Here is a 15,439-nt window from a genome sequence, read left to right as displayed (position 1 = left end):
ACGCATCTGTGACCGGCACGCAGGACAACTGAAGTTGCCATGGTTACCTATTAACGCGGCCCCCTTATGCAGAAAGGTTTAATATCTTGAGACTTTAACCATCGTTCAAACGATCGATGGTCAGTTTTTATGTACTGTACAAGAGGATGATGGCAGTAAACTTTGAAGAAAACGAAGCAAAAGGTTTACAATGTTGTTCGCAGCTCAAGGAAGACCAGAAATCACTTTGCCGAGATGCATTTCTCCAAAGCTCTCAAGAACAGCTGATCTCAAATATATTGTATATGCAATTTTAGAGCAATATCACTTTTGGCTTTTCTAACAACTGATATTGTACCGGAAAAAGATTTTTCCACGGCCCTTCTGTGTACAGTTCTTGTATAAAGAATTCATTGGCAAACACAATAACTTGTCTTGCTTGCAGCAAATTAAATTTTTGATGAGATTAACATGTGTTGTATATATATTTTTTGTTCTTCTTAGCTGTTACACACCGATTATAATGACAACCGAAATCGTTTAATTTCAGTTCGTGCATGGATTGGAAGCCGTTGAAGCAATGGGGCAAATTTATTTTGTCAAGTTTCTGTAGAGCTATCAAAAACTTTTTACATGCCGTGATGTACTAGCAGAAAATAGAGAACAAGATAAAATGGATTTATCATACTCCCCCATGTACCCATGCAGCGTCACAGTTTCTTTGTAAACTCACCCCCCCTTTTTTTCCAAACAGAGAAAAGCCGTGTATTGTAACTGAAGCATTATTACTCAAATTATTTAACTTCTTTGTCCTTTCAGTGCTACTCAGGCTCTGCTTTTTGTCACGATACAAACAGCTAGGTGTAATAGGCTCTGCTGAAGCAAGCCAGGGAATTTCAGCGAACTTTCATCGAGCGATGGCGAGCCACGGCTCGCCATGTAGATATTGTGTTTTTTGTTTTGTTTTGTTTTTTTTCAGGAAGCTGATTCATTCAGAGTTTCAATTAATTCAGTCCTCTTTAACTGCTACACATTTTCTTACAGGTTAGTTACGAAAATTTTTCAGCGAGGTTAAGATGACAACGTCTACTTGATAAGGTTTGGTATTCTCATTACCTGTTTGCTGGATAATGTTTGGATATTATAGGGAGAAGTAACATGTTAACCACTACTTGATAAGGTTTGGTATTCTCATTACCTGTTTGCTGGATAATGTTTGGATATTATAGGGAGAAGTAACATGTTAATCACTACTTGATAAGGTTTGGTATTCTCATTACCTGTTTGCTGGATAATGTTTGGATATTATAGGGAGAAGTAACATGTTAATCACTACTTGATAAGGTTTGGTATTCTCATTACCTGTTTGCTGGATAATGTTTGGATATTATAGGGAGAAGTAACATGTTAATCACTACTTGATAAGGTTTGGTATTCTCATTACCTGTTTGCTGGATAATGTTTGGATATTATAGGGAGAAGTAACATGTTAATCACTACTTGATAAGGTTTGGTATTCTCATTACCTGTTTGCTGGATAATGTTTGGATATTATAGGGAGAAGTAACATGTTAATCACTACTTGATAAGGTTTGGTATTCTCATTACCTGTTTGCTGGATAATGTTTGGATATTATAGGGAGAAGTAACATGTTAATCACTACTTGATAAGGTTTGGTATTCTCATTACCTGTTTGCTGGATAATGTTTGGATATTATAGGGAGAAGTAACATGTTAATCACTTCTGAGACTTAAAAGGTCAACACTGAGAAAATGTAATTTTTTGGTAAACTTGGTCGGGACTTCAACAGGAGGCCTCCAACGATATCGCAAACACGTCTCCGCTGAGAGAGATATATCAGGAAAATAGGACTCAATAGACTTTAACTTCACGCTGGTTTTCTATTTACATCATATTTACATCTACTGATTAATCTATTTTCGATGGCCACATTATTCTTGGCAATTGTTATTTAACAAAATTCAAGGTGGGCTTTATCAGTTCATCTCAGCTCTATGAACATCGCATCACATCTTCTTGCAGGATATTTGGTCTTTTCCTAAAGCTAATGTTCTAAGTCTAGCTAAGCTGATTGGCTAAGAGGCAGGAAAATGTACATGCGCAGTGGTGCTTTTTCTTTTAACTCATTTGAGGGTCTCCTTGTACCCTCCATTTTCGTTGCCTTATATTGAGGCTGGCATTCTTAAAGACGAAGGCATTGTTATTCTGGTTTGAGTATTGTTGCAAGAGCACCATTCAAGCCGAGCCCAATGGTATTAGATCAATTTTTAAAGCAAATGTAGTTTCAATCAACGTCTACGTCAAGTTCTTTGTTTTCCTCAACGTCAGTTTGATTTTCCCCCGCTGAAGATTTTTCTTCCTCTGTAATTTCCACTTCTGTATCGTTAAGACATTCAAACGAGCCGTGTCTTTCTCGTTTTGCCTTCGCGCGACGATTTTGGAACCAAACCTGTAGAGAATAACGCGTATACCAAAATGGTTCTGAGTTTTTACATCAATGTTCAATTCTAATGGGCGTCAATAAGGAACCATTTATCTTTGATTACCTGGGAGGGGGGCTCGGAGAATATGGGAGGGGGGGCATACGGTTTTCAGGGGGGGAACGGACGGGGGATCATCATCATCATCATCATCTTTTATTTGCTTTATTTTAACAATAAAAATATTTAATTACAGCGATTACGGTTAGAAGGTGAGGAGACCCAAGAAGCCACCTGGCTTATGGGAGAGCCAACTCCAGTGGTCGCTAACAGAGTATAATGTAAATGGGGGGGGGGGCTATGAAAAATGAATTGCCAATGAGGAGGATCATTAGAATCCTATAGACTTTTTGCGGGGGGTGGGGGGCGGGAATCAGCTGAATTTTATATTGACACAGTCAAAATTCTCCGACCCCCTCCTCCCTTAGGCGAAAAAATAATGACTGTTCCCTAAGGAGGACCGCACAGTCGGCAGAGGGTGTACCTAGAACTTTGAAAACCCACGAATGAAATTACCTGAACTCGCGAGTCTCTCAGTCCCAGTCTCAAAGCGAGGGTCTTTTTAAACACACTGGTTGGATAGGGATTCAGAGCAAATGCTCTCTCGAGCTCCTCGATTTGCCATCTCTTGTAAGTGGTTCTGTTTCTCCTGCCCCCGGTTTTATCGTGACAGAAGTCTGCTGCGGAAATGAAGTATATATAATAAGCATTAGTGAAATGAGCAGTTTCCGAGTTGGTGTCGAAAGCAATGTGCCGAGCCGCAGCAGTTAAACTCAACGGAGTTTAGCGATTGGTCAATAAAACTCAACCCCCTATGTGTGCCTTACCATCAGGAGATTGTTCACCTTCTGTTATCTGTGCCGAAGAAGATGACTTCGATTTTTCACTTATTTCAGTCACTTGCGGCAAGTAATGGTCTTTTTTCTTCATACAGAAACACAGTTTTGCTAGATCTCAACCACAGTATAGAAGGACTGAAAGCCGTATGGTCATAAATGTCCCGTTTCAGTTTTGAGTGATTTGTGACACATCCGGGACCTCTGGGGGGTGAACTAATCAAAATAAGTATGCAAAACAAAGAAGCAAGCGGAAAGCTCCTCCCAGAGGTTGACGTGCGTATAAACGTTATTTGCTTGTTTGGACATATCTAGTTTACACATATCAACAGAATGGCGATATTCACCAACACCTGTGCATATGTGTTAGTACTGTATTCAAGGTGCAACAACACAATCCCTGAACGTGTTATGAAAGAATCATGACATTAGACAAATCATAGTGAAACCATTCAGGGTACACACTATCTCCTTTGTTCATTTATTGAGCTTGAAACAGGAAAAAAAACACCAATTATTAGGAATAGATTTAGGTATCTTTGGGTTTAATTAGTCGATTTAAAATGATTAGTGATTTGAAATCGAATGAGAACTCAGTTTGAAACATAATTTTCTTATTTCTGATTTTAAAGCTCTTTTTAGGAGTCTGAATCAAATTTGCGGCCAGGAGAACTACTCGATTTACATAGGAAAAAATCACATTTTTCTAGTATCCTAAATACCTTTGAAATGTGGGTTCCAGATAATTGAAATATCATTTTTCATAACGAAAAAGAAAAAAGAAAAGGAAGGAAGAAAGAAAGAAAAAGCAACAAAAGTATAACAGTAATAAAAGTGTATTGTGACTGAAACACTTCGTAAGAGTGGGTATATGGACGAGAACGTAATAAATTTTAAACATCCCTCTTGAGTCATATCAAACCGACTTCCTATTTGGATTAGCATCGATTTCCGTTTTCTCTAACCAGCAAAAATTGATTCTCAGATCTGCAGCGCTCATTAAGGCGTAAAATAGGAAACGAAACCATGCAGAAACCGCCATCTTTTTTACCGTTACTAAACTCCTGTTATCAGAAATACTTGATTACTACTTCCTCGCCATCAGTGGTTAATTGGCATGGGAGGCAATTTATCAGGAAACAAATTTGATGCTACACGAGTTTGCAGAGATAATGAGGCAATAAAAAAGTACTCAGATGGTGAGAAATTTTGAATCGCAGTTTGTATAAAGCAATGGTTTTGTGTATTTTTCGATACAAGAATGATCGATAAACGCCGGTTCTCTGTTTTCACAAGCTGGCAGCTGAGCAAAGATGCGCCAACCAAGCTATCGCCTAGAAGTTAATTATGTTGAATTTTACGTCGAAATCGATCTGTGAATGAGTGACATGTTGGAAAACATTGATATCAAAATAAGGAACTTTTGATGTCTTACAACGGATCGATCGGACACTTTCTCTAAAAGATAAATTTGGGTAAAAGTTTAGAAACCAAACTAACAATGCTTAAATTATTGTAAAAAGAGGTTTACATCGCATGTACAGATCTCAGTCGAACTGTGCTGAGTAACTCACCAAAATACACAAAAGTAGATGGAATTTCATTTTGCCATCAACACAAAACAACTACTTAAAGACTGAAGTTTTTATGGGAAAAGCGTAGGTGAAATCAACCTGTATACAAATGTTAACGTAAGTGCCTAGGAATATTGCATTTATTTTGGTTCTTAATGATTTTACGCGGGCTAAGAAGAGTTCATTAGTAGGACAATAATTTATTAGTAAAAAAACAGCGGTGGTTAATAAAAGGTCTTGGCGCGCCCGTACTTTCTGCGTTTGAAGCCGAGCAGAGAGTGTTTTACTACTGGAAATAATAAAGGTATATTTTATTTTACCTCTAAAACTTCAAAAACCAGTATCCGAGTCCAATTTTAGCGTCAGTGCGAAATGAATAAGATAATTATTTGTAACAATAAAAAACATTATATTACATGGAATAACTCTCTGTTAAGGAGACGGTGAATCAGGTCTTCTCGAATTAGTGGTAGATATATAGAGGACAATTTTCTTTTAAATTTTTCCGAAATTAGCCACTTACGGGCCGTAAATAAAGAAAACAACACAAAATTACTAAGCGAGAGCCGAACCGAGGTTTGACTTTATTACATTATTTCTACTATTGTAGTCAAAAAAGCGAAACATTTCCGAAACAAATCCCCTCCGAAAAGGGAAGGATAAACTTCTGCATTAGAGACAGCTGTTACCTGGTTATAGAAATAATTGGTACTTAGATTTTGCACTGAGAAAATAGGCTATCGATTTAATAGAGCAATGAATCAGGCCGCATGATGTCTTTTCTGTGCGAGTTTCTGTACGCGGTCTACATGCGCAGTATAGTGCCTTGCAACAGATTTTCCTATAGCTATTAATTTAAATGAAAAATGTTAATCGCCTCAAGAAGTAACTCAAGGGACATATATTTTGGTTAAAGCTCACGGGATACTTCTATTTTAAACAGTTTTTCATGACAAGTTGAATCAAGTGTAACTCCAGTTTCCTTCCTCCGAAAATTAGTAGGATTTTTTTTTTGTCGCGTCTCAGTGACGTTTCTTTGAAAGTCCGCACTCACCAACTACAATATTATCAAGAAGTTAAAAAAGGATGATATTGGACGGAAAAAGAGGTACTATACACAACAATCAGCTCGTAAATTGCGTAAAAATTTCTATTTTTGATAAATTGGACTTTTAAAAATTCAAAATGCATCTTAAAACTCACAGAGCGAAAGTATTTCACTCGCAGTGCTCTAAAAATAGAATTCCTTCGAAGGGTGAACAACTTACCATTTTTTAGGTCATCGAACTCTCTAGCTCTTCCATTCCCGTCGGTGTCTGTTGCATCTCGAGATTCACCCTCAGCAAACTGTGCTCGACTCCTCTCACAGTAACACTCGCAGGTGCAACGGGGAACAGACACTACTTGATAAGGGGAGACGGCCCCATATCGCATTCCTGCCAGGCGATACGGAAGCTGGTGCGAATACAGATAATGATGGCGTAGAAGATCCATTAGGTATGTGGCTCGACTGCCCGAGGCTCGCTTCGTAGAAACTAAATTAACAGGCAAACTCGCTACAAATATAGAGGACGAGTTTACAAAGCTGTCCAATTGTGTGATGAATGCCCGCAACCCTTAATTGAAACTGGTGTGAAAGACGCTTGCCAGCCAATACCGAGAGAGCGTGTCAAAAGCTTCATTTCTCGCTTTGTTAAGCGACACAAAAAATCTTCTCCAAGCGAGCGCTCTGCTACGTAACATCATGTTTCCATGGAGTTAAGGTCGAGAGAAAACCGTCCCATTTCATCGATCAGCCGTCATCTTTAATTTTACTGTCTAAACAGACGTTTCTCAGAGTTTTAGTCCATCCAAAGAATTTTTTCACTTGCTTATGAGAATCTAACCCGCATTTAGGCTTAATGAACCCACAACTTAACAGAATAATCTCACCTCACACCTCACCGGCATTTAAAAGGTGTGATATTGTTCGAGTTCGCCTGCCGAATCATCTCCAAAACTGGAACACACGAGTTTTAAATGAGCAAACCGGGTCATTTTTTCGACAAAAGAAATCAGTTCGAGTAGTTTACTTAAAGCCTCTAGCTTACGCATCACGGTTTGTAGATAAAGTGCATTCGTTGTAGCAAAAAAATTGATAAAAATTCATTCTCATATTTAAATGGTTCTGACACTATCAGTACAAGAAAAAAAAAAAAAACTGACGGATAGATCTAAAAGTTACCGTTGATCAGTCAAAAGTATCCGTGTAAAACGCTTATATCTTCCGCACTCAGTAATTACTTGAAGTTCAACGAGTGAAGACTTTCCAAGACAGTCTTGCTGACAATTGCAAAACAACCATCTTTATTATTAACTCTGACTTCCATAAGAAAAATGAGAAGAAGAATTGGACTTCAGTTTTCCGTTCTTTTTTAAACCAAATCTCCACCTGACTCTCAAACGAACTTTAATAACATCGTTTGGGAGGACACACATACACATTTTCTCTTCGAGTTTCTCTTTCACATAAGCAATTCCTCAAAGTTTACTTCGCAGCGAAGACTCTCCAAGCCAACACCTTTGCGAATGGACTTCTCTTTGTCTCTCTAAATAACCTTTATTCAGATAAATCTACACCACAGCTTCAACTAATTCGAAAAAAAAAAAAAAAAAAAACTAAGGTTCTCTCAACTTAGAGAAACGCATCTCGCTGAAATTTGAAAGAGGCACTAAGTTCGCACCAGAAGGAAAAGCAGGATGGCATTTAGACGACACTTACATATGTATATTTTTTATCAGTTCTCCATCGCGTGTTTGCAGAGTAATCGGAACAAACAAATGAAAAGTTGTATGCGAATAACTCAACCATTTGACCAAGAATCTCTTCCTACTTACTGAGTTGGCCGAAATAATAGCTTTGCAAAACTGTTTTCATTTGCTGATAATTTTTTCTTACTTATTTCGGGTTATCAGCCAAGGGAAACAAAAGAACAGGTTGCAATGAACATAGAATTTAAAATGCTTTTCAAATTAATCCGCACTCGTCGCCGATGTCTTAGAGTCACTTGAGACTAATTCTGTTTAACAACAACTCCCCTTCTCTGCAACTCTAAAGTGCTTTTAACCGCTTAACTCTTTAATAAGAGCAATATGGCAACTGTATCTCATATGAGCTTGAGCTCTATTATAAAAAGATTTTCATTGCTTCTGTAAACAACTAACAAAGCTATAATCATTACCCCATTTAAATCAGTGATCAGGGTTTGATTTCGGTTGTATTAACATACCAGACAAGGCGTCATATCTCTTAAACTCAACCTACGCAACCATAATTATCTCTTTTATTCGGTACAACAAAAGTTCATTTGTTTTTATCGTTTCCATTTGAGCTTATTTGTTGATCGGAGGACTACATTTTCTCCTTGTAATGTAAATACACGATGCAATTGGCTTTTAAACCGTTAAAAAACATGAGTTATGCAGATTGGTTGGGTTGGAAATGTGCAAAATCGTGAGGCCTATACACACCCGAACAACATCTTTGACTGTAAATTGATTTGGTTGAAGCTTTTTTATTAAGTTGATAGCGCGGACGAAAAATTTTGATATTTGTCGATCATATCCCGATTTGCTCACATAACATAAATTATATTAACAAACTACTTTTTTTCCCGCTTTAAATGTAACTCTATCAAATATCTCCGGGAAAATGAAATATTCAAAAACTGACTTAACAAAAGGAAGCTTTGAATTTTGAAAACTTAACTTAGGTGTGAGAAAGCTTTTATTTTTCCACGTATACGAACAAATTCTGCCTTACACAAAAAAATACTGCTTTGAGCCTGAAAACTGATGTTCGAGGAGATTATAGGGCCTCACAGTTTTTCCGTGGAAAGTTGTCCGCAATTTTCAATTAATGAAGATTTTAACTCGCTGAAATGAATAGTGAAACACAACGGGGCAAATTACGCGAAACATTAGTGAACAATGCGGGATAATTTACGTAAAAAGGCGTCGTTCAGCTGTGCATACAGTGTGTGGCTGGCGGTATATTAACTTCAGAGGATGTTAGATGAAAAAGGCACCCTGAATAAACCTTGTGGTCTTCGCGCGCTGTGCAGTTTTTATTACGAAACGTAAACGAGTGAAGCTCAATCGCGCATGATAGTCACGAAATTAAAGAATAGTCGACAACATACACGACTGTTTGCACTTAATATGTAAAAAATTGATTTATGCCGTCTCCAAGCGATCGTGAGAAATTATAACGATGTCGCAAACCGCTGGAAAACCCATCTTGTGACATTTGGTTTCACAATGAAAAAGGAGAGTTTGTCGTCAAAGTTTGGATATTCGTTAGAATTTGTTCAGTTAGTATTCGATCTTCTCGAGAAATCTACACCAACAACTTAACTCCTTTTCAATCAAACGATAGTTCGATGAAGTTTTTGATGTCCTTTTCTCTATTACACCTTTTGAAAAACGTGTCAATTGTGATTTATACCTAGAACCATCGCCACAGTGAATACTTTAGACCCCGCATGGACACGTGATGCGTGAGGGGCGATGTTGTGACCACGTCGACGGAAAGAACTAGGGACAAGCGGAAAGTTTCCAGCTTCGACAGAAACGATTATGTTTTTCGCTTCTAATATATTTTTACAGACACTGTTTTATGAGCTTTCAAATGAATCATTCACAGCATTAAGACAATCCAAATAGCTTCCTTCCTTAATTATTTTAGCCGCCAATTCTCCGAAGATTGCCCGAAAGCCGGGCGAAAGTTTCCTTCCGTCAGAACTGGACATAGTCCAAATTTTCAAGGAATATTTCCCAACGGCCGAGAAAATGTGACGAAAAGATAAGCTTAGTTAGTAACAATCTCTTGGTGACTATCTGAGAGATGGTTTTTTTTTTTTTCCGATCATCTGTTAACAGTCTCCGGCATGTTTCGCTTGAATTCAAAGGAAGAATTTGTTGAAAGATCAGGCAAGATGATGGCTTCTTTGTTAAGGCAATTTAGCATAGGCAGGCCGAACTCGATGTACGACTTCACCAGTCACATACTGTGATGACACGGCAGTAGAGTTACAAGGATATGCGTGTAAAAAAGGTTAAACTTAGGATCCTAAAATGTTGGTTAATAAAAAATAGCTCACCTCTTCTCTTGCAAGCGCTTCAATGCAGTCATGTGCCTCCGAAGTGGTTCAAAGTTATTTATATAGCTGGTTTGAAGTTTTTCTCTTGAAGAAAAGCATGGGAACAAAAACTCACTTATTTATTTCCATTTTAGCTTCTTCCGCCAACGAAAAATTAAATTGAGGAGGCGGAATGGGCGGTGAGGGATGTGATCTAAACTTAAACATCTTCAAAACTATTGAAGGTAGCAAATTTCACGATCTGAATTACCTGAGCCCGAATACTGTTCAGTGTGGCAGAGTTCACCTCTCAACCCAACTAAATTTCGAGGGATTTTTAGCTTATATCACTAAATAAATTACCAAGCTACAATACTGCGTGAAAGTAATAAGAATTTTTATTGAATTTATTGAGTGTATCAAATAAAGTTTATGAACCTTGAATACTTTCATGGACTTTCATAGCAGGCCTGAACCAAGCGAATGCAATAGCAAGGCAGAAAGCTACAGTGAAAGCTAAAAAAAGTATCTGTTGCACACACAAGCTGTTTTTGGTGTGGTCGATTTATATTGGGATCCTTCTCACCGTGTATCACACATAACACCTCTTGGATGAGGTTTCTTAGTCATTATGCAACATGTGACATGTTACAAACTTAAGAGGTTGGTTAGCACTTGATAGACACCTGTACCCCATCTCATGTCATATCTCTATGACCAATTTATGAAGCTCCTGATTGTCAAACAAATTCTCCTTGTCAGAAGCATAGGAAATGTAAAAGGGATAGTGTGGAGAATATGAATACCAATGTTCAGTTGTATAGGGGTTAAATTATTATAGCATATTGTTTCCAGGGTAAGTATTCAAAACACCAAACCCTGCATGAATTATTTGGTATGGGTGGTTTGCAACTAATCTCTAGAGACAGGTAACAATGGCGAAAGGAACAAATGCTGGTGGACGAACAAAAGAAGCTAATGAGATATCCATTGTTTACGTCCACCAACATGGCAGCCATGACATAAAGGGCAAACCACCTATACATGTATTCACCACCAGGAATGACTCAAAAGGAGTATCCTCTCGTAATTTGTACCCTTTAACTCTCAATCAATCAATCAATCAATTAATCAAACAATTTATTAACGTCAAAACGTAGGATGGGGTTGCCCTGGTCATACGAGCCAGAGGCTCATGAATAAAACGTATGAATATAAAATACTAAGTTAAAAACGATACAATTAAGAAGTCAATTAAAATACAAGCACCTACATTAGGATAATTTAGAAAGCTGCACCCACCCACGACCCAGTGAATTAAAGAAAAAACTAGGAAACTCTAGCAAAACCCTAAGATATACAATAATTACATTTACAGCTGGCTCTTAAGACTGGTAGATTAAAGGATTTTAAAAGCTTGCAAAATTCACTTAAATCGGTTGATCCTTTAATATAAGAGGGAAGCTGATTCCACATATGCGAAGCCTCATATGTGAACGAATTGTGATAATATCAATTATTAAAAACTAGAACATTGGATAATGCAATTCAAGACTTTTTATTGGCTTAGCCATTATGGTATATCAGCCAATATACCATAATCTACAAATATGGCAAGCGTACGTGTCAGCTTAAAATTAAAAAGGAACTAAAAATTTAATAAAATTTAATTTAATTTAACGTTTTTAATAAAACAATTATTCCACGAGCGCTTGTTGGATATGAAATGATTATAGCCAACTGGGCTCTACGCGCCTCGTTGGCTATCTATCATCTCATATCCAACAAGCACTCGTGGAATAATTGTTAATTATTGTAGGATGGTTGAGTGAGATTGTGGTCGCTGTTCCTTAAATTGTAGTGCAATATATGAAGTTCGAATAATCAAATTTGATTAACATGTAACTTCTCCCTATAATATCCATACATTATCCAGCAAACAAGACCTGGTTGCATAATTGTGTTACATCCTTAGGCAAAACACTTCACTCTCACCATGAGTATTGAAAATCAAGAGATTCTTCAAAAACTACACAATAATTTTCTGGCTAAATGTTAATAGTCTGGGGCTTGTTTTTATTCAGACCAAAAGAGTACAGTACTACATTTCTGTTATTATGACCTGTTCTCCTGCTATTTCTAATTGAAAACCCTGCAGTCAACGAAAACATCCAGTTTTAACACCTTTAATGCTGATGGCATTTTTTATTGTGCTAAGACAAACTTGTCTCAATTTAAATACACCTATTTTTTTCCAATAATATACATATCTATCTACTAAATTTGTCAATAATCAATCTACCAAGTTATTGTAACTCTTTGTAAATAACTTATAAACAGATAATATGAATTAAGATCATTTAACATTTGTTTATGATTAACATCAATATACAAAAAAAATTGTAACTTTTGCAAAGAAAACAAACAATGTCATGGTGCATATTAAAGTTCACACAGCAACCAGGTGGACAATCAAACACGGTTTGGTACTACTCTGGTTTAAAGATTTAATGAATGTAACTCGAGAAATCACAATTCATCCACCAAACATTAGTGGTTTGCTAATAGACCAAAATTATCATTAAATTATCAATATCACAAGAAATTATCTGTTAAATTATTTAACTGACTAAGTTTTGATTGCAAAGAGCTACCTTGCCATTCTGAAATTTTCTTTAAATGTGCTAAAAATCTGACTAAGGGAAGGAGGCTTATTGCAAACTTGAAGCTCTGCACAGCAGCAAGGAAGAGGTTATCAGAATGTTTAAAAAAAAAAAAAAAAACTGACCAATCATTTTACACGACCAAAAACAGGCAAAAACAACAAGCAAAACTGACCAATCATTTTACATGACCAAAAACAGGCAAAACTGACCAATCATTTTACACAAACTGGACTAAGAACATTCCCCTGACAAGAACTGTTCACTTAACTATGATGATGACTTCTGCATAGGTTGTTGAAACATCAGTCATCACCACCGACAACAGTCCTTCTCAGGACTACACTCACCTGAACGATTTTATTTGATAAAATCCCCTGATGAGTGAGCAATCACGAAAAAAGCTTGTAGGGATGAAAGCGTAGTCTTTGTGTTTTTCTAACTCGACATATATTGTGCTCTACTATTATGTATTAGTATAATTTCAGAGCTGTGCAAAAGAGTTTCCAGCAATCTGATTGGTCGAGCAGTTCCTTATATGACGCTATATAGACCGCTCCACGCAGTTTATATAAAATGTTAAAATAAAATGTTAATAGATGTTGCTAAAATGTTATGATTTTAGAAATTTCTCTATTGTTCAGCTCTGAAATTATACTAAAACAATTATCCACCTCAGGTTTGGTAAATATTGTCAAATAATCCCCTCAACTTCGTCTCGGGGATTATTCGACGATATTCACCTCGCCTTCGGCAAATAATTGTTAATTAGCACTGTAACACAGTAAAATCAAAATGCAGACTTACCATATATATAGCAATTTTTATAAACAGCAATTTTTTTGTTATGAAGGCCGAACAGCTGAAAAGTCATTAAATCTAGAGTCAGACCAGTTAGAAGTTTATCCCACTGTTCTTTGCGGAGTTCATTGTTTGCATTAACCTTTTCATCTTGTCTAATTAAATACATATTTATTTATATATTTGTTTATTCTTGTCACTCCTCGGCATGATATTGTACTAATTAAAAATTAATAGTAACTAGAAGTTTACCCATGGGAGTAAAATCCCCACAGATACAAAGGGAGCCTCATAGGCTTGTTCCAGAACCACGATTGTCTCTACATGTTCAGTTACACTCTAGACACCTCCAGAAAACTAGGAAATTCAGTAACACAAACTCTAATTCTTTAATCCATCTAAATGTTTTACTTTTGACAGTTTCATTCTATTTGATAAAAAAATAAAAAAAGAAAAATGAACAAATTTAGGTTTAAGCTTGGATTAAGTCATTTGGTTAAAATTGCCCCATTCGAAGATCTTGTTGTCGCAATGACAGATCTAACTATCAAGAAGAAAAATTCAGTATATAATTTTTATAAATTATCTAAAGGATAAAAACTAAAGAACACTCCCTTTTATCACATCCTCTGCATGACTTTTACTTTTGGGGATAAAGCAAAAACTCAGAGCAGCAACTCTCATAAATACCTCCCTTGATGGAGATAATAACAATTTATTCAAAACTAGATCATTGGATAATGCAATTCAAGACTTTTTATTGGCTTAGCCATTATGGTATATCAGCCAATATACCATAATCTACAAATATGGTAAGCATACGTGTCAGCTTAAAATTAAAAGGGAGCTATAAATTTAATAATTTAATTCAACGTTTTTAATAAAGAAATTATTCCACTCGTGCTTGTTGGATATGAGATGATTATAGCCAACTCGGCGCTACGTGCCTCGTTGGCTATCTATCATCACATATCCAACGCGTGCTCGTGGAATAATTGTTAAATATAAAATAGAAAAAACAGTCAATTTTCCTTTCAGCACAAATCTATTAAATATTCTGAGAATTCCAACAAAACATTTCCTTTGTTTTTTTCAAATGGTAGACAGAAAAAAAAGCAATGCAGGAGTTATGACTAATAAATTATATCCATGTTGAAGATGAGGGCTCATTTGATTATCTGAAAATCATTATTTATTCACTCGAGCTAGACATGAATAGTTTGTGTAACATCTTGCACACAAACACATTTTGCCAAAACAGAAATGCTTCCACTTGTTGAAGAAAAATTTGAATCTCTAAAAAAAATTATATCCACGGATTTTAATAAAAGGGACGGAGAAACATTAAGAATTCCCAAAAATTATGGAAGTAACACTACGTCATTACATATGCAAAACACGTCTAGTTTACGGTTGGCAATTCGAAAGATGAAAATTCAAACATTCAAAATCGAACAACTTCCATAATATAACACTGCGCAAAATATTTGAATTTTAAGAAAGAGCAGCTTGTTATTTTTTGAAAACATAAGCTTCGTAAAGGGAAGGGTAAACCGTATAAACTGTGCTACTGAACTGTGTAGGAACACGTAAACAATTGTTCCGTAAGGAAACCGACTTAAGCGCTCGCAGGGTGTGTCGACGATAAGAATTAAAATGTTAAAAAATATTCTACAGTATTTCTGATCGCTGAATATTTACCTAATATTTCTTACGACACGTTTTCACAGGCCTTTATTGAAAAGGCAGGCTTACGGCGTCCTTAGGAGAAGCAAATGCGGAACGAAAACTAAATTTCTATTCACCAATACTCGCCTCGGAACGTTTTAGCGCTACTAAATGACCCGACGCTAGCATGATACACGTAAAACCTTCGACAAAATCTGGTACATTATCGCTCGAAATGCATTCTACTTCTACTATAAGAATAAAAAATTCTTACTTTCAATTTAACAGTAAAAAA

The 15,439-nt window shown here is 36.4% G+C and overlaps 1 protein-coding gene across 2 annotated transcripts; it reads right to left on the bottom strand.

The window, feature by feature from the left end:
* Positions 1-551: 551 nt before the first annotated feature.
* Positions 552-6,861, bottom strand: LOC111323346 (uncharacterized). 2 transcript variants are annotated; one of them, XM_022926672.2, is made up of 3 exons: positions 6,161-6,861; positions 2,999-3,162; positions 552-2,451 (listed from the first exon to the last, which is right to left on the bottom strand). In XM_022926672.2, exons 1-3 carry the CDS (start codon positions 6,384-6,386, stop codon positions 2,287-2,289), a joined length of 555 nt encoding a protein of 184 aa, XP_022782407.1. In that variant the 5' UTR covers positions 6,387-6,861; the 3' UTR covers positions 552-2,286. The 2 variants fall into 2 exon arrangements, with proteins under 2 accessions (XP_022782407.1, XP_088591840.1); XM_088735714.1 differs by having other exon boundaries at positions 2,999-3,159; positions 6,161-6,472.
* Between the last annotated feature and the right edge of the window lie 8,578 nt (positions 6,862-15,439).

The sequence above is a fragment of the Stylophora pistillata genome, chromosome 10 (genome assembly GCF_964205215.1).
Source record: "Stylophora pistillata chromosome 10, jaStyPist1.2, whole genome shotgun sequence".
In the NCBI taxonomy this organism is placed as follows: Eukaryota; Metazoa; Cnidaria; class Anthozoa; order Scleractinia; family Pocilloporidae; genus Stylophora; species Stylophora pistillata.
Note: the sequence above shows the minus strand (reverse complement) of the source record. Positions and strands in the feature narration are given on the sequence as shown.